At 36.1% G+C, this 23,355-nt stretch overlaps 2 protein-coding genes across 3 annotated transcripts; one reads left to right on the top strand and one right to left on the bottom strand.

Moving 5' to 3' along the window:
• Positions 1 to 1,881: 1,881 nt before the first annotated feature.
• LOC137389761 (3-hydroxyisobutyryl-CoA hydrolase, mitochondrial-like) lies at positions 1,882 to 11,049 on the top strand. Its single transcript, XM_068075849.1, has 10 exons — positions 1,882 to 2,007; positions 2,245 to 2,397; positions 4,760 to 4,847; positions 5,822 to 5,908; positions 6,153 to 6,205; positions 6,436 to 6,514; positions 6,603 to 6,754; positions 7,784 to 7,870; positions 8,972 to 9,121; positions 10,647 to 11,049. The coding sequence occupies exons 1-10, from the start codon at positions 1,942 to 1,944 to the stop codon at positions 10,902 to 10,904; spliced, it is 1,173 nt and encodes a 390-aa protein (XP_067931950.1). The 5' UTR covers positions 1,882 to 1,941; the 3' UTR covers positions 10,905 to 11,049.
• On the bottom strand, positions 10,912 to 22,880 carry LOC137389760 (transmembrane and ubiquitin-like domain-containing protein 1). 2 transcript variants are annotated; one of them, XM_068075848.1, is made up of 6 exons: positions 22,858 to 22,880; positions 18,660 to 18,914; positions 16,075 to 16,234; positions 14,474 to 14,706; positions 12,501 to 12,670; positions 10,912 to 11,496 (listed from the first exon to the last, which is right to left on the bottom strand). In XM_068075848.1, the coding sequence occupies exons 2-6, from the start codon at positions 18,894 to 18,896 to the stop codon at positions 11,061 to 11,063; spliced, it is 1,236 nt and encodes a 411-aa protein (XP_067931949.1). In that variant the 5' UTR covers positions 18,897 to 18,914; positions 22,858 to 22,880; the 3' UTR covers positions 10,912 to 11,060. The 2 variants fall into 2 exon arrangements, with proteins under 2 accessions (XP_067931949.1, XP_067931948.1); XM_068075847.1 differs by lacking the exon at positions 22,858 to 22,880 and adding an exon at positions 22,680 to 22,795.
• Positions 22,881 to 23,355: the final 475 nt, after the last annotated feature.

Below are 23,355 nucleotides of genomic sequence, written 5' to 3'. Positions count from 1 at the left end.
TGGACCGTGATATCTAAGCGGACAATTGTAGACAAAGGAGAGGTGGGAGAGGAAAAATATGGTGATATGACTATCTGTAGCTCAAAAAATAGAGCGCAAATAATCAAAAGACCTGATACTATATTTTGTAGCTCTGAGGCAGTTGTAAAATTAAGCTGAAAGACACAAAAACTACCCAACTTCAATATTGGTGCTAAAACATAGCTCTACTAGGTCACTGATGGCATTTCAGCTATATCCACTTCGTCGCCAGTGGTTTTTTCCAGACCCTGTGATATTGTTGATGTGTAGGGTAGAGCTTTCAGTTTTTTAGCATAGGGTTTGGCTACATTTATTAGACAGTTTCGAGACGCTTCATAATATTAGTAGTTGTTGCGTCATTGAAAAGTGGGACAACTTCTTAGTATTATTACTTCGCATTGTATGAGACCTTTACGTAATACCGGTATGATTCACAAATATAAGACCAGTCATTTTAAAGCTAAATTTGTTGAAAACGTCTGTCATGAAGTAAGTTCATCTATTTAGAGTTAATAAAAATAAGTCTAATTTTGATGTGCTTATCTAAAACGACAATGTGCTAGTGCTCTGTGCAATAAGCAAGGATAAGCTACATAGCTTGGGTGCTTCGGATAATCTTTTTTTAACTGAAACTGTCGCTGTAAAAATATATAACAATTAATAACAATGAAACGTCTAAAATAGTTGAACAATGAAACTATTAGTTACCTTCGACACGTAACGGGCTCGGAAGGTGTCATAGAATAATAAGAAGTTGTCCCACTTTTCAATGACGCAACCACTACTAATATTATGAAGCGTAGCTATGAAATGATGGTGTCGGTAGAAAATAGGCTTGATATTGTTGCACCACCTAGGTATTACTTGCCGCTATCGTTTCATAAGTTACATAAATACACGTACATGTACATACTGTACTTGCAACTTCTTTGAATATTTTTACACAGCATAGCGAGTCAGCGTATAAGTCTTTTATTTGCGTGAATAAATTAAATTGACTTTTTGAACAATGATTTGGTTTGCATAAAAAATTATTTTGGATTTGTTGTGAAATCATACAAAAGTTAATAAAGACCAATCTTCATTCATTTCTGCACAGCTGCCGTCACGATGTAGAACGAATTGTTGCTCATGTGAATTGTGCTCTAAGACTTGGTAATAGCTGTGTAAAAAAGCAAGTGTTCTCAATCATGAAAACAGTAATCGCAATTCGCAGTGTCACTCGTTTTATCTGTTTAGGAAACAACCTATGCCTGCCTATGTTATTTTACTTCAGATTGTTAACAGTTAATCATAAAGGACATGGCCTGTTGAATTGCACTATAATATTGAACTGATTAGAATTTTTGGTTGGGATTTACAGTTAGCAGTAGCCTTTATTTACATGACAAACATTTTGATTGTTTTGGCTTGTTGCGCACCTTCGTATTGTATGAGACCTTTACGTAATATGATTCACGAATACAAGACCAGTCTCTTTTAATTAAATTTGTTGAAAACGGCTGTCATGAAGTAAGTTCATCTATTTAGCGTTAATAAAAATAAGTCTGATTTTGATGTGCTGATGTAAAACGACAATGTACTGTTGCTCTGTGCAATAAGTAAGGATAAGCTACATAGCTTGGGTGCTTCGAATAATCTTTTTTAACTGAAACTGTCACCATAAAATATATAACAATTAACAACAATGAAACGCTATATTAGCAAACATTAAGGGTGTTGATCAGGTTTTGATAATTCGATAGCTCTTGCGCAACTTGGCTAAGTCTGTAGATGAATTTGTTGGCATGCTAGTCGCTTTGGAGGTGAGCCATCTGTGTTTTTGGTCGTATTATGTTCTTTTGACTGATATCTGTCTTAGATATTTTATACATTTAATGGAGAAAAACAAAAAGGAAGCTGAGCTCAGAATTTAATACTATGGCAACTAGGTTAATCGTTGGGAGGGCCCGGACTCGACTATTTGTCACTTCTCAACAGATGAAGGTATGCATAGCAGTGCACGTCATTATATTTGTTACATTGCTTTTGCTTGCTGGATAGAAATACTAATATGAGCTTTCTATTGATGACAATTTCAGCTCGTAGATAAAAAGCATTGACCCATATTACCAGATATCTGTGCTTTTTAAGCATAATTTAATTTTATTTTTTTCTAGAAGCATTTTCCTAATTTGCTGTAACTTATGCATTGGTCTCTAAACTCACACTCTATCCTTGCAGAGGTTATGCGTAGGATACAGAGAGCTTAGTAACATGAGTGATGAAGTATTGTTCGAGGCAGTTGGTTCTACCCGTATAATTACTCTAAACAGGCCGAAAGCTCTGAACGCTCTCAACCTAAATATGGTGGAGAAGATAATACCATCTCTCCAGGTATGTATTTCAGTTCATTCTAATAATTGCAACATGACTTTGCATTGAGTTAACACGTCAAACCCTATGATATGAAGAGCCTTGCGTGCTCACTCTAAGCCAACGTCAGCAACATAAGGTGCTGATAGAAATTAAATCATTTCAATTATAACACCAACTTTAGCAACTACATATATATATAAGTTAATATGTATACAATGGATAAGTAGTCAGAGCTATTGTAAGTAGTACTCTGTGTACTGACAACCATGAAGTGTTAATTACTAGTGTTGAAATAGGTCAAGATGGTAGGTATGAAGCGACTAATTTCAATATATATATATATAAATCTCTAAATAGATACAAATAAATTTTCTGTCCAAATACTTTTTTATTACCCGGGCAACGCTGAGCATTTTTTTAGTCATATATACGTGTATCTGACAACAAGGTTATTTCGCTGAAATATCAAGAATTGTTTCATTCTTGAATAATTTCGTTTTGAATAATGATTTTGAATTATGAAATAATTGAGCTATGTGGCTCGAAGCTATTGGGATTTGTCTTTACTTGGTTGTGTAGACAACTTTACCACAGTTACTTACATAGGTAGCTTGGTGTTCGATGGTATCATAAAAGAATAGAATCAAATTTATGCTGCAAATGAGAAGCATGCTGACATGGGCAGCTGAACAGGCTACAAAACAAGCAACTATTATTGAGTAATTAGAATAGTTCTGCTATAGTCCTGCGTTTGCCAGCTGTAAAATTTCCTAAATAGTGTTTGCAGCACAATATATTGCAGGTGAATAATAAGTTGTTCACTTAGTGAGTTGGCTAAACAGTTAGCAGTTATACTTAGCAGATGTCATGTAACTAGAGAATCTCTATTTAACACTTCTAATACCAGCTGATGGTATCTTCGTTTAATCTGCTCTTATCAATAGTCTTAGTAAACATACATATTTACGTAAGCATATCATACTGCATGTTATTTTAAACCTCAGGTTACAAGTGCAAACAGGCTGCTTTTATTTTAGCAGTATTAAAAAATAATAAGAGAAGGACATTTAGAGCCATGTACTTATGACTGTACTTATGTAGTGAAAATGCTAAAACAATTGCCTCTCATTTTAATTTACACTAAACTTCAGTCCGTCTCAAATAGTTATGAGTTTTGGTTATTGTGGGAATCAAAGTCTATAGCAGCGCTTATTTAGAATGATTACTTCTTTTTTTAACGAATTATTGTACTTTTGCTAAATTTAATCATCATATAGCAGTGTTGACAAATAACTAGGCTACAACCAAGAATAGGCAGGTTAGTCATGAGAGTGAGTGGTTGAATGTAACGATTGTCTATTTACACGCTCGAGTAAATGAATATTACAGAAGGCAGCACAGAATTATTGTTATTCATTTATCAATTATTAGTAGAGATTAATGGAGGAGAACCTGCTGGTGAATCTATTGATCATTCTGCTACTTTATTGTGAAAAGCAGGTGCTGGAGCCTGTGTTTTAGACAATTCTGGCATTGTTAAAGAGTGTAATGTTATAGCAATTGTGTTATTATTTGTGTATCCCTCAGGAGCTTTCACAGAAACTTTTAGCAGTTCAAGGCAATTTTTTGCAGATGAAATTGATGCTTACTTGCACGCTTTTCCCTAGTGGTCCTTATTGACTGTTGGTTAGCATGAACAGTTATGAGTCCTTCCATGATTGTCATAAAGTCGAAGTTAATATACTGCTGATCACATGAAAGGCAACAAGTGATGCAAAGATATTGCTTCTTCCGGTACTTGTCTCATGACTTGATTTATACGGATTTTGAAATAACTTTTTTAATTTTGCTACAATGAATAGGAGTTTCCAAAGTTATGGTGCTGGACCATCTGCTACAGGTTTTGAATCAGGTCTCTGAATAAAGCAGGATTTCCGTTGTTCTGTTGACTTTGGTGGTGCCTCCACACTTTATGAGCAGACTATTATTTTGAGGTTTGCTTGCATCTATTGGGAAGATTTTGTCTTTGTTTTCTAATAAAAAATGTTTGATTCGCAAATAAAGAAGTGAATTTGTGTAGGTATTAGCTGAGTTACCTGTTCCGTCATGGCCAATAACATCAGCCAATTATACGTGAGCATAAAACCATGTCGTCATAAAAATTCGTTCTTTGGCACCTGATGATTGCACCAGCAAGAAACATAATTATTGTCATGTGCATCCTTTTCAGTAAGAATCTTTGTACTTTTTCTATAACTGATCCTCTACAATAGTATATTGCGGTCACTTTTTGAGTTTGATTACCATTACATATAGCATGTAATATATAGTATATATATTACCATTCATTACATATAGCTATAACTGATATTATTCTCAGGACTGGATTGCACCAGACTCTAAAGTATCTATGATAATACTGAAAGGAGCCGGAGAGAAAGCATTTTGTGCTGGTGGAGACGTAAGAGGTGAGAATACCCTAGCAATTACTCTTTCAGTTTTTTAGTTTCTATGTCCATGAAAGTTATAGCTGGATACAGTTCCTTGCCTGTCTAACAATGCTAAATTCACATTTTGATAAAGCATCTTAACAAATCCGATATAGAAGATGTGGAACTAGATGATCACTGACTAACCCAACATTCAATATACAACGCTATTCACGCTGCATTCAGATGCTGAAAGATTTTCCTACCTAATTTTTTCATAGAGAGTTTTGGCCTAGTGGTCTGGAGGGCCTGACCTCTAAACAACATGTTGGGGTTCAATTACTAGTGAGGCCACTAGTTGTAATAGAATGGGCATCTCCGCCTTACACCTCTCGTGTTGGAGAGTTTCCCTAACCACCCGGCTCAGATATACCTAGCCAAGATCATCGAGTCACTTTCAGCTTCATGCAGCAAGCAAACCAGACAATAATAACATGTCATTTCTCTATCTTCCAATAATATATCTAACCGTATATATTTTAGTTATTACTGTGAGATATTGTGATCTCATCACTCATCCAAGATAGCATTTCCACAAGGTTATATAATTTTTTTGTTATTCAAATTGTATTATTCAAATTTGGTTCATTGTTCACACATGTAGGCGATTCAAAACATAAATATCTTATATTTAACCTTAGGCAGCTCATAGTATTCTATTGCACCGTAAAGACTTAGCAGAAATACACTTACCAAAACTTCAGTGATGACGTAGTGTTACTCTGTGGAAATAGAGCTGCAGATGGAATGGAATGAAGCATGCGTGTGAACTATTAAGTATTATGTGCGAACATACTTGATTTCAATAATGACCATTTGAGCATTGTGATCATTCTTTCAGTCATTAGGCTTCTCATGTTGCCGTTATTCCAAAATCTTTTCTACTTTCTCTCAGATGTTCATACATCGACCCAGTAAAATGACAGTCTATTTTATCGTTGATGTGCTTGTAGCTGTCACAGAAGAAGGGAGGAAAGATCCTAAGAGTTTGAATGCAACGCACTTCTTCAGGCGAGAGTACGTATTGGATCATCTCATAGGTAAGCTCATGAATAAGTGTGATCTCTTGTATTCTTTTTACATCTTCCCACACATTTTATCTTCTATTTTCTCTTTTGAGATACGAGTCTTTTGCAGGGGTGGGCCATGACATTTTGAGATTGTCATTTTATTAGTTATAGCAGAGTTCCCCCTGTGATATAGTAAATGAAGGGCAAATGTTTCAACATCAAAGTCCAGTTATCTTATACCAGTTGTCTTAACACACGATTAACCATATTGCAGGCAGCTGCCCAATACCTTTCATAGCACTAATTGATGGCATTACCATGGGTGGGGTGAGTCTTCTATGACATTTGCGTTCTATTTTATGTAAAATATTCTAAAAAATTATATATTTTACCTTACCTACATAAAATATTGTCTCTTTCGCCTTACCTATATATATATTAGTAGTTGTATATTTTACCTTACCTACAGGAAATATTAATTGTATCTTCTGTCTAACCTAAATAAAATATTACATGTTTGTAATCATAGGTCATAAGAGAAGACCTTTGTTTTACAGGGTGTCGGGCTGTCAGTTCATGCACCATTCAAGGTAGCCACTGAGAAAACGTTATTTGCCATGCCAGAAACTGCGATAGGTATGCATAAGACCAGCATGGCTAGCTGGTTGTCTCAACAAATCGACTGAACTCACTCTTTATTCAGGTAGCTTGTCGTTCGTTTTAGGTTTGTTTCCTGATGTTGGTGGATCCCATTTCCTCACAAGGCTTAATGGTGCTTTGGGAATGTACTTAGCCTTGACAGGAGCGAGGCTAAAAGGAGAGCATGTGTACAAAGCAGGCATCGCATCCCATTATGTACCGCACAAGGATGGCATGGTGAGACAACCTCACACTATGTTCAAAAAATGGGAAGCGACCGCTGTAAATTTAGCCGAGACTTCAGCAATTATTTGTCTGCACTTTATTTATATTATGATATTTCACTCATTTATTACGGTATTTAAACATTAACTAAAATATCCTGAGGAATGTTATATATACACACGCGCGCAGTAGAACACCGAATTATGGCATTAGTCTTTTCGGGGTTGGGATCGTACGGTAAGATTGCCATATGGTGGGCCTCTTAACATCTGTGCTTTCTGACGTATTTTTTGGAGAAATACCAATGCAAAGAAGCCTGTTTCTCTCGACTGCTGAAAGTATTTCTAAAATGACTTAACACTGTCCATAAGACGACTTGTGAGAATTCTTGCATTCTCAATCTAGCAAGGTTTTTAAACCAATCAATAGCTTCCCTTATCATCTGATGATGTTGGCTCTGTCTTCCCGTTGTTTGAATGTTCTTGTTATTTCTAGTTTCGTTTCCATAGTAATCATCATCCTTCTTTACTAGCAACTTTTGGACTGATGAATTAAATTTTGCTATTAGCGCTAAAAAGCTCAAGTACGATATCCTAAGCAGTCACATCAGATAAACACGATGCAACCCCCCTTCCCCTCCTCGCTTCACATAGCTAACTGTAAACAGCAGATACTGTCTTAGATTTCTCTTATCATCATGGCATTATGGTAGCATTTTAGCCAATAACATATCAGCATCGTAGTAACTTTTTGGCTTCACTGAATGGCAGGGAAAATGCTGTAACTAATGGCTGGAAACACATTGTATTCCAAATAGTAACCTGGGGAAACCGTATTTTGGGGCCACCATATAAAACACTGTAGAACGGGGGCTATTGATAAACTGCCTACATGCAAACCTCTGACATATTTGCTGAAAAAGTTCAAACAGTTACTAATATTGGGCAAGAAGTTGGGCGGCTGACGCCGTTAAGTCGTCATGCAATCTACAGTCCAGTATATGTATGTTCAAAGATTTGTTGGTGTTGTGATTGTTTTTAGTTTGAAAAAATGACGGCCGAGCTGTTGACACTAAGCAATCCTACACCAGACTCCATACAGGATTTGCTGGCCTCATTTCATAATCAGGTAGGTTACATAACTAACCTATTAGTGGTGATAGTCATGTCACTTTCCATTTGCCTTTCGTTATTTCATTATTATATAATACTACTTTTATAACTATACAGTGAAAAGGTTATTAGTGTAGTAAAGTTTCCAATCATATTGTGTGTTGATTTTAATCATGGGTGTTTATGGTAAATAATGTTACTTTTACTCACCAACTTGAACAGGTGAAATGTTCCTAAGTTGGTTAGCCATGCAAAAAAGATGTTGGGTGCCTAAATAGTTTATACTTGTCTGAAAAGACATCAAATAGGGTAACAGTGAACCTAGTTTCTTTGACGTTTTAAAAAAGCCACAGCTCTTGAACCATATTTATGCTCTGGGTTTGTTGTACATCTGAGCTGCATACAAATCTGTACTGAATTTAATTCTAAATATTTGAAATGAATCTCATTTGTAGTAATTAGAATTAGTTTTCATTTCATTTGGGTAAATACACAAGTGATTTGAGTTTTTAGTTGAAAAACAAATGTGATTTAGGATTTGGCAAACAAATAAAATTATTAAGGAACATGTTTCTATGTATGTTTCTATGTTAATGAATAATTTATAAAAGCTTTAATTGTTTTTAACATGGGAGTAAAATCTAGCCCAGTTGCTTAGCTCTGTTGTGAAACTACCATTGAGGGCAGTTCAGGTAATACAATTGTTGCGATAAGGATCAGTGTAGCATTAAATACCACACTCTTGCTATGTTTTTGGGCAGTAAACGCATGGCTAAAAAATTTCTAGTGCAAAATTGTAGACAGCAACGTAGAGAATCGCCTTCTGATATTGCCTGAACAGCTTTTCATTACATTTTCTCACCAAACTCGAGTTGAGCAATTGCTTATCAGAGGGAGCTCTTCAAGGTTACTTGCCCTTTCTATCCCCACTAGTGGCTTTCATCGAATTTAGCCCTCACCTGTTGTTTACAGTTCAGGCAGGGGCTTATAATTATTAGGCCAAAGCCTGATCTGTCATTCCAGTACACACTATCTGTATTTCAGTATACACCTAATAAACCTGTACATGCATACACCTGGTGGTATGTTTGCATCTGTTTGCGTGTTTGTTTTATAGAGCTGCACAGATGAACCCTTTTCCTTGTCTGACCAAAAACAACAGATAGATTATGTCTTTGGTTTATCAACCCTTGAACAGATCTTTTCCGCATTGGAAGCTGACCACAGTGATTGGGCTGCAAACACATTAAAAACTCTCAAAAAAATGGTTTGTCAGTATTTGAAAAGCTATCATCCAAGATGGCTGCTGTTTGTGTATTTCACTCGTTCATGTTTGCACAATGTATTTAATTTTGCTTGTACAAACTTACGTCATAGTCAGAATGCATTTGTATCAATAGGTCACAGATGGGCACTCGAGTTAACATGCTTGCTCGAGCAAGCCTTAAAACTCACTCCATGAACGAATTGAAAAGAATCGATTCTCTGGTATCTTTTACTTAGTGTAGAATTGTATTGACTCGAAGCATCCTACCGATAAGAATTGAATCGAGCCTTACTGTCACAATGGAAAAATTGACTCGATTCTTCATTTTCAATAAGCAAAACGACTCGAGTCAAGATGCACCAATCCTTCCCTGTATAATTACTTCGTTGACAAAAAATCCATCACGGACAGCAATGTCCTAAGTAACACAATCTGTTACTTGATCTGCGCCAAAGCGAAGATGTCAGTGCAACTCCATGTTGCCACCTGCATACATTTTTTTAAAAACTTTGAGATCACGGTGTATATTTTATTGATCTATAATATGTACTACACACTAGCTCTATGGTTTGCCTGTGTACTGACAATAAGCTTATTTATAAGTTTTATAGCTGCTCGTGAATATCATTCATTCTACCGAAAAGCCTTTATAATGACTCGCCTTTGTACCTAAACAAAAACAATGATCACGGGATCGCAGTGTTATTAGATCCACCCAAAACTTTGTCACAATAATTTTAGGAAGTTAGGTTATCATTGTGCCAAAAATTAACCAGTCGCAGTTTTTCCTTTACTCATGAAACACAGTATGAAATTGTGATTTCAATGTTTTTAGAATGAAAGAAGTATTGTAAACAGCGACCTAAATGTATTTCTGCTAGTGAAATCCTTCAACACTGAACCAATGATATTTTTCACTGCTACATTTTTGTATTAGATAATGTGTGGCTGCGTTTTGGTTAAGCAGCAAAAACAATAGCGGTTTTCTTTTGCACCTGGTTTTTCTGAACTACAAAAATATTAAAAATTTTGTTTTTCATAAGCATTGATTCTTGTGCAGAATTTGTTGCTCATTCAAAAAACTTTAAATTAAAGTTATATGACAAACTCTGCTTTTACAGCAAAAAATACCGAGTGTATGCCAGCAAAAATGGTAGGTATGACTTAATCCCACCCGATCAAGCTATGAAATCCCTAGTGAAGTAGCTGATATTATACAAACAGTCAAGCGTGTAGCTAAATTAGCAATTGTGAGTAATTGTTCTATTGATATATTTTTATAGGTCAATTTTTGTAAGAATTGATTTTGTTTATTTTGGAGAGAATTGAATTGAGTCTTTGAAGTGTGATGTTTTTGATGAAATATGATGCATAAGAATTGGTAATTGAATTATTAATTTGATGAGAATTGAAGTGAATCGAGTCATTTTTCAAAGCCTTGTAAACATCTCTGCAATAGGTTGAGTAGTTTATGTATTATAAACCCAGTTGTCACACATGTAGTAAGTATGATTGTTGTTAACAGTCTCCTACATCAATGAAAGTCACTATGGAACAGCTACGAAGAGGAGCGCAAATGAGCTTAGCAGATTGTCTAAAAATGGAGCTTCGCATTTGTCGCATGACGATGATGAACAATGATTTCTACGAGGGAGTGCGGGCGGTGCTGGTGGACAAAGACAACCAACCAAATTGGAGACCTGCCACATTAGAGGCAACCACTGATGAATATGTGCAGACGTACTTTCACCCAATGCCGGATGGACAGGAGTTAGAGTTGTAGGACAATTATAGGCGTACGAACTCTAATCTAGTTCTTGTTTGTGGTTGAGAATAATTTTATGATTCGTAGCTGCCAAATTACACATCTGAAGATGTGTAGTCTATATTTATAATCTATATATAGTAATAGTGAATGCATTATAAAAGCTACAGGCATTTAATTGCGGTCAGCATGCTGAGGCGGTGCATTGATATTCATACCTACATTCACACCATATTGCCTCTGACTGTTTCTTTGCGGAGGCTGGAGCCTCCTTTGTGCTGAGAGACAGTAGACAAACACACCGGTTATGGAGCCGAGGGACAGCGTCGACGTTATGTTGAAGAGTTCTGGATGCCCGAATCTCAAGTACCACAAAAAAAGAAGAATGATAACAAAAAGAGGCACAAGGAGTACACCAGCATTGAATACAAGCACATTAGGTTGTGGAGTCGTCTCTGGTTGTATAGAAGGAATATCCGAGATAAGAGCGTGAATTGCTGTGTTGTTCACAATACCGTAAGACTCTAGCGTGTTATTGTCCTGCAGCACCTGACCATTGAATATTAGTCGAACGAGCTTGTTCTCTGACAGCTCTGCTCCAAAGTTATTCCTGCAAAGCAAAATAGGACAATAAATCACAACATACCACAGTTCATAAAGTTTGAACTAAACTGAAGCGGATCACGCAAGCTTTTTCATTGGCTAAACAATTTATTTCGTTTTATTTAAATTGTTAGAACCTTGATAATAAACATAATTCCACCCTTATTCTGCTCATGGATCTAATGTCAGCTGCAAAAAGCTGCATTGTGAGATCGGCTTACTGGGTACATCCTTTACCCTGTATTAACTTGTATAAAATGTTCTATTACACTCGGATGTGCTTAGCATCCTTGTCAGGGGTATAGAGCTTATTACCTACAGTAATAACTAGCCAATCAGGGAGTGGTTGATATTGCGTGCACTGCAGCTTTGATCATCTGCTTCAAATTTATTATTGCGACCGAGACCAATTGGATTTTGAAAAACCGGTGCTGCCTAAGTTATGATAGTGAAAAGAGATGCGCTAAAAGCAACTGGTTTTATGTTCATGTGTTGATAGTCCAATAGCTTGTATGGAAGTTTCCCAAGCAGATCATGAGTATAAATGGCTTAATGTTTTGGAAATATTATGAATAACTAGTATGCTGACAGTCATGTGCGCCGTGAGAGATCTTCGTGTAATAAATATGTGCATAATTATTCCTAAATGTTAGGAGGCACTCGAGTGGTGCAGCTGATAGTGGACTTGGCTTAAAATCATAAAACATGGGTTCAAATCCTGTGGGGTGGCATCTTTTTGTCTGACACTCTTAGAATGGCTTTGGATGGACACGGTTCTTATGATGGTAAAGATTAGACCGGCATAGCAAAAGAGGGTGTTTGTTTTATTTTTAGCGTTTAAACACCAATTGAAACACCATATTCGCACAATCGAATCAAGTTACATGCATAACAAAAAGCACTAGCACTTTATAGGTTAATGTAAACACACCTTAGAGTTATAATGAACTCATTACGATGATTTGTCACTTCTGCTTCAAGTTTCACAACTAGAGGTCTCTCTACACTCACCTCTTAAACTCAACCACTGTATCACTTGTCTTGGCACGAACCAATCTCTCATTGTCATTGAGAAATTTAATACGAATACTAATGTCTCTGTTGTCCTCAGCCGAATTCAGCTGACTCGGTTCATCGCTATTGGTTGTCTCCTCTATGGGAGTTCTCTCTGTGCGCTCTTCCTAAACAACACATTCTCATAATAACATTATATTACACCTAAATACAAAGTAGAAGAGTATCATTATAAGTTATAACATTTATTATTAGTATGGAAAACTAATAATAACTGTTCATCTATTATTAGTTAGACTATTATCTAAACTTAATCTGGATTTTCGTTTTCAAAGTTAGGATGCCATTATCCATGTTGAGCTTTTCATTAAGGAATCTACTAGCAGTAAAAATGACTATCTGCAACATTAAGTTGCAGGTAACGCTTTAAGATAAGAGGGAACACTTCACCTGAACCGGTTACCAGATAAAGTATTCCCTCATCATTCCCTAAACTACAGAGCGGCTTAAGAGTACAAACAATAGTTTCCCATACTTGATCAAGATTCTGCTAGGCAAAACTAAGAAATACAAAAAAAAACAAAGGCAACTGCAAACATGTATGAGAAACGCTATTCTTGTACATATATGCAGTATAGTTCGTAGCATTTGCATCGGGGAATGATTAGAGCAATTCCGAACACTGGTGTTGCCGAAGTAGAGAAGATCGTCGGGTATAACCTTGTTAAGTACTGTATGTAGCAAAGGATTAACTTTTTTACACCAATCACGCAACTCATTGCTACTTTAGTCAGTTAAGATGTCTAGTTTGATAAATACTACCAGTAATATAACAAAGTAATCCAAAATTATTTTGAACTCTTACCCTTAACTTACGTTTTTCAGATAGATATGTTTTACAATAAATCTCCTAAAACCAAGCTCTTTGTTTCCAGTGTACTACTCGGTAGTATTGCGGTATATCATGTTTTAGGAGCCCTATACTACCGATATAGTATTATTTACTATCCATGCTAAGGGAGACAGGAACACAACTAAAATCGTGGAATATATAGAAAAGGCTGCTATTAGGTGATAACAGCTTGTGAGACTAGAATCGAACATTCCTAACACAAGGTTATCATGTGTGTAGTGGGTGTCTCTAGTTCAAAACTACATTAACTCAAGCCAAAGGAGAATGTTTCTAAGGTGGTTGATGGGTAGATTATATATATATATTTTTATTTATTTATACGTATATACACACGCTTTCTAATTTATTTATATTTATCTCCTACTTTATTGGTTATTCTGCATTATTTTGCATACTGTAATTCTATTACACCGGTATATTCCTTTGTAAGTGAATGTTGTGTGGAAGCCCGCTAATAATATTTACTTTGATACACAATAAATAATATATACTTAAATATATACTTAAATATATACTTAAATATATACACAGTAATTATATTAAACGATAACTTTTCAAATTCAATATTTATATTACCTTCATAAGCGGAACACCACAACCTTATTTTAGCTCACAAGGCAGGTGAAAACTGGTTGTTGGAATCAGACAAGTGAGATGGAAAGTGGTAAGATGAGTACTGCTAGGACCTTGTATATCAAAAACCAAGCTGGTGTTTTGACTGGTCATCTTGACCTCGATGCGCCATCAAAGTAATGCATAAATTCACAATATTCAGAGAATGGCCTTCACAGCTGTACTGCCCTTAATGCCCTTGAACTTGACTGAGGTTCTTTTACAATATATAGTCAAATGAAGCATTTATAAAAGGTCTCATTCAAAATCCAAAAATCAAGATAGCCCAAAAATCAAAAGTGCAAAACTGCTAACTTTAGCTTGTAGCTACAATGACCAGTAATAGCTTCATTAAGAATTTAGATAACCGAGTATGCACTTTTGTAACTGCGTAAATATAACTTGAGATAAATTGGTTCTACAGGAGAGATCAAGGATAGCATACCTGATGACTACTAGCAGGCTCTGCAGAAGTTGTAATAGGCTGAGAATCTCCAGTCTCAGAAGTTTCAGCGTTGCTGCCAGTGCTACCAATGATCTCCTGGACACTGTTCACACCGTTTATACTTTCTGCCTCTGCAGAAACTGCAGCTGGCTCTGTTCCATCAATTGAGGCATTCGATGTAACATCGGCTGATTGATCGTCCCCAGCAACTTCAGGGAGGTTGTCGAGTGGAACTACAACCAGCTAAATTACATTCACAAGCGTTTTGAGAAGCCCAATTGTCTAAACTTTTCATCTTATGCAAATAATTAGGTAATAATTTAGATGTAATAATTTTCACACAATGGAAATCATTACATCTTCTGATCAGACCAATCTGCACTTTCGCCACAAATTCACATCATTGTAATCCTACACACCTTACATTTTTTAATAGCAAATTATGCGCATGCGAATCAGCCTACAATTGTAGCTGAGGTGATTGAAATTTTAACATAGTTAAATTTCGATTTACGATTGGTTATCTTTATACAAGAAATTTTTATCATATGATGTACGATTTGTGCAAATGTTTGTCTCAATGTACATGTACGAGGTTTTTCAAAATCTTGCCTTTCAGTGAATAAGTACACGATTTTCCTTTGCACAGATAGTTTGATTCTATATACCCGAATAATATTTAACAGAACAATTGTAACATCAGCGGTAATAGCAGCAGAAAAGGAAGAAAGCAACTCCTTCCTTACAATTAGAACAACAAATAATAGAAAAACATGATCAAACATCTTTATAAGTTCACTAAAAATTTTACTAAGCGGTTTAATAGTTAGCATAAGGAAAAAAGTGAAGGTGATGCAAAGAAAGGAATTACTGAAATGGGTGGAAATAGAGAGGCTCCCCGTGGTAAATATAAATAAGATAAAAATGAAATAGAAACATAAAAGATGAAATTTAAAATATCAAAAATAAAAATATTTATGTTATGTTAATTTGAATTCATATAGACCAAGTTTCTAAGTTGTACTAGCTTCATATCTCTATCCCAAGTGATGAGTAAACGCTGTCTATCTTCTGTATTGCCAAGACAAGACCTCGTTAGTATAAAGACGATGCAACAACAAAATTCTATTTCTATTGATTGACACTTAATTCATTTAGTCTTTTAAACATACTTTAGTACATTCACTATTTTACATTTAGCCTTTCACATTTAGCCTTTCACATTTAGCCTTTCACATTTAGCCTTTCACATTTAGCCTTTCACATTTAGCCTTTCACATTTAGACTTTCACATTTAGCCTTTCACATTTAGTATTTTACATTTAGCCTTTCACATTTAGTATTTCATTTTTATATCTTACATGTGTTTTAATGCTACATGCAATTACCCGAAGTATTTACTGTTAAGATGTTGGGTTTTGAAACGAATTAAAAAGTATGCAATACATTCTTATCAAAATATTTGTTTTAACATACGATGGTTTTGATATACAAAGCAAATCTAAAAATGGATCGACTACGTGTGTGTGTGTAGATTTGAATGTAGTCTATGTTGCTTTGTTAAAAGCATTAGATGAGCAACAGGTCTAGCCTCCAATTACCTCTTTGATTCATGATAGGAGCATCTTCCATAGATGTATCCACTAGTACTTCATCTACAACGCCTTCCGTAGCAACGACATCAGCTCCAGGTCTGCCGACATCAGCCTGTGGAGTCGGAGACCTTCCAGGAGACTCTTGTCGTGCTGAGCCTGCTTCCTCCTGTGAATAGTCAGAGGCATTCGCTAAATGACAATTTGCAGTAAAGGTTTACCTAAAGAGCAACAACTACAATCGATGAAAGTAAACTAGTTCAGGCCAGCAGGACTAGTTTTATTCATGTGTTTAGACGTTGCGTTAACTACACCACTAGGACTCTAATAGTAATATGGAATACATTAGCTCACAAGCACACCAAATACAATCTTCTTTATGCAATTAATACAACCATGTGACTATTACTTTTTTTAAGTTTCCAGTTGCAGTTCCAATTTTAAGTTAATTAAAAATTGAGTATTTTTAACCTTAATCATAGTTGCATTCTTTTTCTTCTGTAGGTAAAGCACTCATTCAATGACTTCAAAGATAGATTTTTCTAAAACAGTTTACTTCAAAGTAGATTTTTCTTTTTACGTTGTTACGATTTACGTTGTTTAGTTTAATTCCCTGCATTAGTTTTGTCACAGAATCTATGTACTAGTTTTATGGATTGTATAAATATACGTTCATTCGTTTATTATTTGAAAAACTATCTGAATAACTGGGAAATTTAAGAACCCGAGTCACACTACAATATCAAAAGATATTGACTCGCATTCTTGTGAGGGTGTATTTCACAAAATTTTTGATTGGATAAAACTCGTTTTAACACGATAGAAGATATGCCAGCCTTTACAGACATTCCAGAAAAAATAAAAATCAAATAATTTTCTTGTGTTTGTAAATTATATGATGCCCTGACTAACTGTGCTACAACCATTATAAATGGATTGTACCTGGTGTACCAGCCACACACTATCTATATTTGATGGATGTAGATTTAGACCAGTACACAGGTAAGAGGAGTTTGATTGAAGCTTTATATAAGCTAGCTTAAATTTGGGCAAATGGGAATAGAGGCTTCAGGTTTGACACAAATCATGTTAGATAGTGCATGAAATTAAGTCAGCTCAAATTCAAGAATCAATTAAAAGGTACTACATAGTGTCGATTAATTACTATATATTCGAGTGTCATGAAACAAACAGCGTATATGTAATTCATCAAAATTGTCTGTGCAATCTCAACTTTGCGTGTCCAGCCATCAAAATATTTCTTCACTTTTTTTCAACAGCAACAGTCCACAATTTTTTGGCAATTTCAAGTTCCTGAGCAGATGAACAAATGGGAAATACCAAATACGGATGGCAGGAATATAACCAAATCGTCCAACTATGAGGCCTGATGGCTAATCGAATCTTAACGCTAGTGGGAGGCTGCATTTTACAAAGTGGCAGCAGTACATCACGTGTCCTTAAAAGAGGTCTCACCCACATCATTCTTGCTCAAATTTCAATTACAACAAACTTCTTAATATTGAGGTAATAGCTCTAGAAGACCACTTACTCACTTGAAAAGATCCTGAAACAGTCAATAACTGTGATGAAAAAGTTTGAGAATCTTGTTCAGCATGGTTAAAGATTCATTCCTTTTATTACAAGACTATTTCTATGCAATGACAATCGATAAATCAAGTTTTCTAAAAAGAGATGGTTAGTTTGGGAGCTTATAAAGTAAAAAATCTTCTGTCATGTTATATTTAAATAGAAAATAGGCCGTTATTATTTGGTAAATAGAAATCAAAAATGACAACGAGTGAAGTAAACACACATTGGACTAAGCTTAGCGTGGGACTCCATAGGTAATTTATTACTAAGTTTCCATACAGAGATAGCATAGCTACACCTGGGTGCACCGGTGTAGTGACACCTGGGTGCGCTGGTGCCAAAGAGCTATGCTGGGCCAACAAGCAGATCATGTTTCCATAGGGCACTAAAGTTGAGCGATGTTTGCGCGACGCCTTATGTCAAGGTTGTATCTTTAAGAGGTCAACAACAAAACAAACCATGGATGATCTTAAATTTTGTCCTGCATTACATCAGTGTTTTAATAAAATTATTGTTGATAGCAATTTTGACATCTCTAGGCTAATGTCGACATTTTCTGCTTTTTTTCTATCAAAGATTTTGCAAGCGTCATGCTTAATCAGGTAGTCAATGAATGTTGTGGTTTCAGGGTTGGTCCATATAGATCAATTCTGCAATTTTCAGTTTCAAGTAAAAAAAATAGACTAGGGCATTTCAACAACAAAAATTTCTGCATATGGAGCAACAGGAAAGTAAGACCTATACGTACGCACACGGGTGATTTCGTTTTTTGCAAAGGCCAATTGCATGGCATAAAAATGGCGCATTGCACGGGTGTTTCGCTTTCAACCAGCAATACTGAATCAGGATATAACGAGAGCAACAAGACTGTGTCCTATGATAACATTGCAGTGCCATATTGGGGTGTGTCACTATGCTATCACTCAATAGAAACTTAGCATGCGGTATGTAGGTTATCAGATGCAATGTTATGTATAAGGTAATATGCTTTAGAAATTAACCTGCTGATTGAGATTTCTGTCACGACTGGAACAGCCTGGAAACCTGTTCAATGCCACACGCCTTCTATTTACTCTGACAGTGGAAAGCCGTGTTTGGGTACTGGTCAGGTTGGTCGAGTACCAGGAAAGTACAAGAACCGCCAGCGTAAGCCCTAGCACCGAGGCCACAAGAACTTCATTTCCTATGCCTTCGATCATGGCGTACACTGTCTCATCCTGCACCTCTTCGTCCATCATCCAAAAACTTTGTTAAATCTGTAAATCAGCCAATTTTATGAAAACTGAGAAACTGCTGGCCACTATGCTTATATCTACTTGTGAATTTCAATGTTCGATAGTTACTAAATATCCACTGTTAGGTGAGAAACACACGATTTACATGTATGTCAATCATTCCAAATGACACGGTCGTTCGATATTCAACCATTGCACAATTCATTTCAAATTTACAAGTACGTAAAACTTATATTTAAATGACACAACGTCGCATTTTTCAACCCTTCCCCAATCATGGCCCTATGAGGGTAGAACTATATTTTTCGACTAATTTGTCAGACTTTTGGGAACATAATTTTACTCCTTTCACAGACAAAGCGATGCTAATGTCGCCTATATTTTGCACACTTCTTCGGGTGGAACGACATTAATGTCATCGGCCTGAGCATTTTTGCTAAACCATTTTTCATATAGGTCGAAGTATCAGATTGAATTAAACAAGGAACTACTATTACCAAGATACAGTTATTAATTATTCCAATGGTGTCGCATTCAAATTTTTAAAGAAAAACCATAAAGCTTCGAAGTTAGAAAACGGACTTTGATACACCATAACAATGGCTGCTATTACGGCGTTTGGTGTTTTTGAAGAGTATTCCCATCGTTCATCAAAACATTTTAAAGTCAGATTGTCAACCGCATTATGAACGAACCTAAAAACAATGGATAGGATTTAGACGTTGGTGACTTTGAATCAGAGTGTAGTTCAGATGATTGTGATGATCAATTGACTCAAGTACACCATCACTGAAATCATGGCAACCACTACAGCAATGAAAGAATTAATTGTTATTGATGTAATTGAGTCATTTTAGTACGATTTTGTAAACACTTTTCCACTGACCACTTTTTATTATGGCTTTATAGAAATCAAAGAATGCCAAAGTGGCAGTCAAATAAATGTGGCGTTTAAATAAAGGGTGGCGCTGTAATCTTCAACCCTTTTCCTATAGCGCGTTCTTTCAAAGGTGGAGTTCAAATGAGGCTTTAAATCAAATTATCGCTGGCATCTGACCATAAACTAGCAAAGATATAACCTGTGCCCAGTTATGGTTTTACAGATTTTATCTTTCATGCTTTCTACATTGCATATGCCTATTAGTTGGTACGAGGTTTGTACCTAAAGTAAACACTGCAATCCATTTGCTGGTAGGTACATTTGAAAAGTACACTCTCAGCTGTAACAAAATAAAATGACCTTATCAATGTAAAACAGTTCTTCATGTCATATGTACTACTGTACTGGTAGCACTAGTACTGGTAGCACCAGTACTGGTAGCACTAGTACTGGTAGCACCTGTACTGGTAGCACCTGTACTGGTAGCACCTATAATAGTAGCACTGCTGTACTGATAGCACTGCTGTACTGGTAGCACTGCTGTACTGGTAGCACTGCTGTACTGGTAGCACTGCTGTACTGGTAGCACTGCTGTACTGGTAGCACTGCTGTACTGGTAGCACTGCTGTACTGGTAGCACTGCTGTACTGGTAGCACTGCTGTACTGGTAGCACTGCTGTACTGGTAGCACTGCTGTACTGGTAGCACTGCTGTACTGGTAGCACTGCTGTACTGGTAGCACTGCTGTACTGGTAGCACTGCTGTACTGGTAGCACTGCTGTACTGGTAGCACTGCTGTACTGGTAGCACTGCTGTACTGGTAGCACTGCTGTACTGGTAGCACTGCTGTACTGGTAGCACTGCTGTACTGGTAGCACTGCTGTACTGGTAGCACTGCTGTACTGGTAGCACTGCTGTACTGGTAGCACTGTTGTACTGATAGCACTGCTGTACTGACAGCACTGCTGTACTGGTAGCACCTGTACTGGTAGCACTGTTTTACTGGTAGCACTGCTGTACTGGTAGCACCTGTGCTTCGCCAAGCAAAGCAGCATTGCGCTAGCTGAAGGCATGAAATATGGTAAATATTATTATGTAATAGTTAAATACTGTTTGTGTCCAAGTAAACTATTTCTGGTGAATGCTAACAAATTACGCAATCAAAGACCCTTCTAACAGAGATAATAAACAACAACATAGCTACATGTAGTTCTGTATCTAACTGATATGTGAAATGACAAGTGATAACAAACAAGAAAGGTTACCAAACTTCAATGCATATTCAAAAAGATTAGCAACAAATGGCTTACACTTTAAGAACATTAAGCAAAAATAGGGAGTTTCAAATAAGTAGCGAACATTACATTAGTCAAAATGCTTTGAACCTCGGTAAGTGTATGCTCAGACCACTTAATTATTTTAAAGATTAAGAGATTCTTAATTCTAAAGAATTAATGAATTCTTTAGATTCTATAGATAATATAGAAATAGAAGATTCTTAATTCTAAAGAATTAAGAATTAAATTCTTAGTTCTAACCACCTCTAAAGATTCAGCCAAGCTTAAGAGCTGTCAGAGAATAGCGCAGAGCTAGTAGTACAGAACTAGTAGTACAGAGTGTTTCCTACTGCAGTGGGACAAAGTGGTAGTGTTGCTAGCACGTATTTCAGCACTAGATGCAGTAGGGACTTTTGCATTACATTGGACATGCAAGCACAACACATTTTCGGAAAAATTCATCACAGAATCAATTCGTGAGTCGACTCGATTGCAACCACAACACAATTGCAAAATGTGAATGCTGCTCAAACGTGAGTATGAATATGCAAACAACTTGATCACAATTATCATGTTGCATATGATTGAAATGAAAATCTAATATGGTTTTATTATATAATGTTAATGAAAATACAATACAAAGACCCTTATTTCATCAATTGGAATGGTGATAACGTGCGACTCCCTATTCCGAAATGATATGGGGGTTAAGGGCAAGTTCATGAACATAGCATCTTACAATTTTGTACAATGTAGTACAAATGTTTGCGAAGCCGCAGTGTCAGTTGATCCATAGCACTATTTTCATACTAATGCACAAATGCAGTAGGCCTACACATTCTGATTCAAGTTTTGAAGAATGTGCATTCGCAGTATGCATGAATTTCTGGGTTTCAGGTAATGTAGATCGCAGTGGGCAATTTGCAGTAAGAGTGCAGTTGCAGTAGCAGTAAATGTCTACTGCGAATTAGAAGTTGTAATGCACGGCAGAATTACTGCATCCTGCACTGCAATGACGTAGTATAGTACTAATGCATCACAACCCTACCAGAAAGCATCAGAAATTTAGCAGCATAACATTCTAAAATATGCTATGTTTTTCTCTGTTTATGAGATATAAACCTATTCAAACAAAAATAATGCAGAGATTAGTTTTATACAATTATAACTCATGTAGTAAGAACATGACTCAATTGTTGGTATGAATCCTTAGATATGTCAGAGACAGAAGTCTCTGGACGCTAGATGGAATCTGCGTACATTCAAGTTATCTATCAAACAATATAATTCTTACTGAATCACCTATAACAGATTAAAATAATGAGAAGGATGACGGCTAGTGTTTTGACAATGATTTATTAAAAAATAATAAGACTAGACTGTGGCTAAAATTAAAAAGCTACAGCACCTTCAAATCACATGTTATGATGTTTATACAACCACGCTCTATGAAAAACCAGCTGCAATGTCTACATCAAACCACTTAGCTATTCATGTTTAAAAGTTGGTCTACCGTCATACAAATCACAAAAGTGTTGCATATGGGAAAATCCACGGTAGCTACAACACGACGACATATGCAAGAGCGATTTTCAACATCTAATATATCGTGTTATATGTTTATCGTACAATTAAATTGAGACAGAAGTACCACCATCTAACAGTGGTATTTCCAAAGAAGTATAACCGCCATGGATCGCTTTTGACGTTAAACTTAACAGGTTTGCGTAGTTGTTACGTCAATGCGTAACCAAAAGAAACTGTAACCAGAATTTCCTTTTGTGACTATCATTGATAAATTAACGACCTTTGACCTTTTAGTTACATCGCACAGCCTTGACATAATCACCTTGCTAAACTGCGTATTTCGGTCATACGTAGAATCTGAGCTCATAGACTTAATTGTAAAGTCTATGTCGGAGCAAACAATTACCCATCGGTCATGAAGCGTTTGGCTAGCCAAAGAAACCTCGGATGAAGCGCTGAGGTGAGATGAAGCCTTAGGTCGATCGCAACACAAATAACGAGAAGACAACTTACTTCAATGAATTTAAATCTAATTAAAATTAAGCTGTCTGCTTGACTTTTCAAAATTACTAAAAAAATTAGTTAACTCATTCACATACATAAATTGATTTTTTTCAAAACTTTTGCTGCTTGCATGTGAATCCTTCTATGACTTTAAAAAAGGGAACAAAAAATATAATTTATTGACCATTGAATGAGTCAGTGAAGCAATACAACTTAAAGAGCTGCCTTTTTTCGTGTATATAATCTAATTTTAGAGGTTACAGTGCTTAATAGA

This window comes from Watersipora subatra, chromosome 3 (genome assembly GCF_963576615.1).
Source record: "Watersipora subatra chromosome 3, tzWatSuba1.1, whole genome shotgun sequence".
NCBI lineage: Eukaryota > Metazoa > Bryozoa > Gymnolaemata > Cheilostomatida > Watersiporidae > Watersipora > Watersipora subatra.
This window is presented reverse-complemented; position numbering and strand designations above follow the sequence as displayed.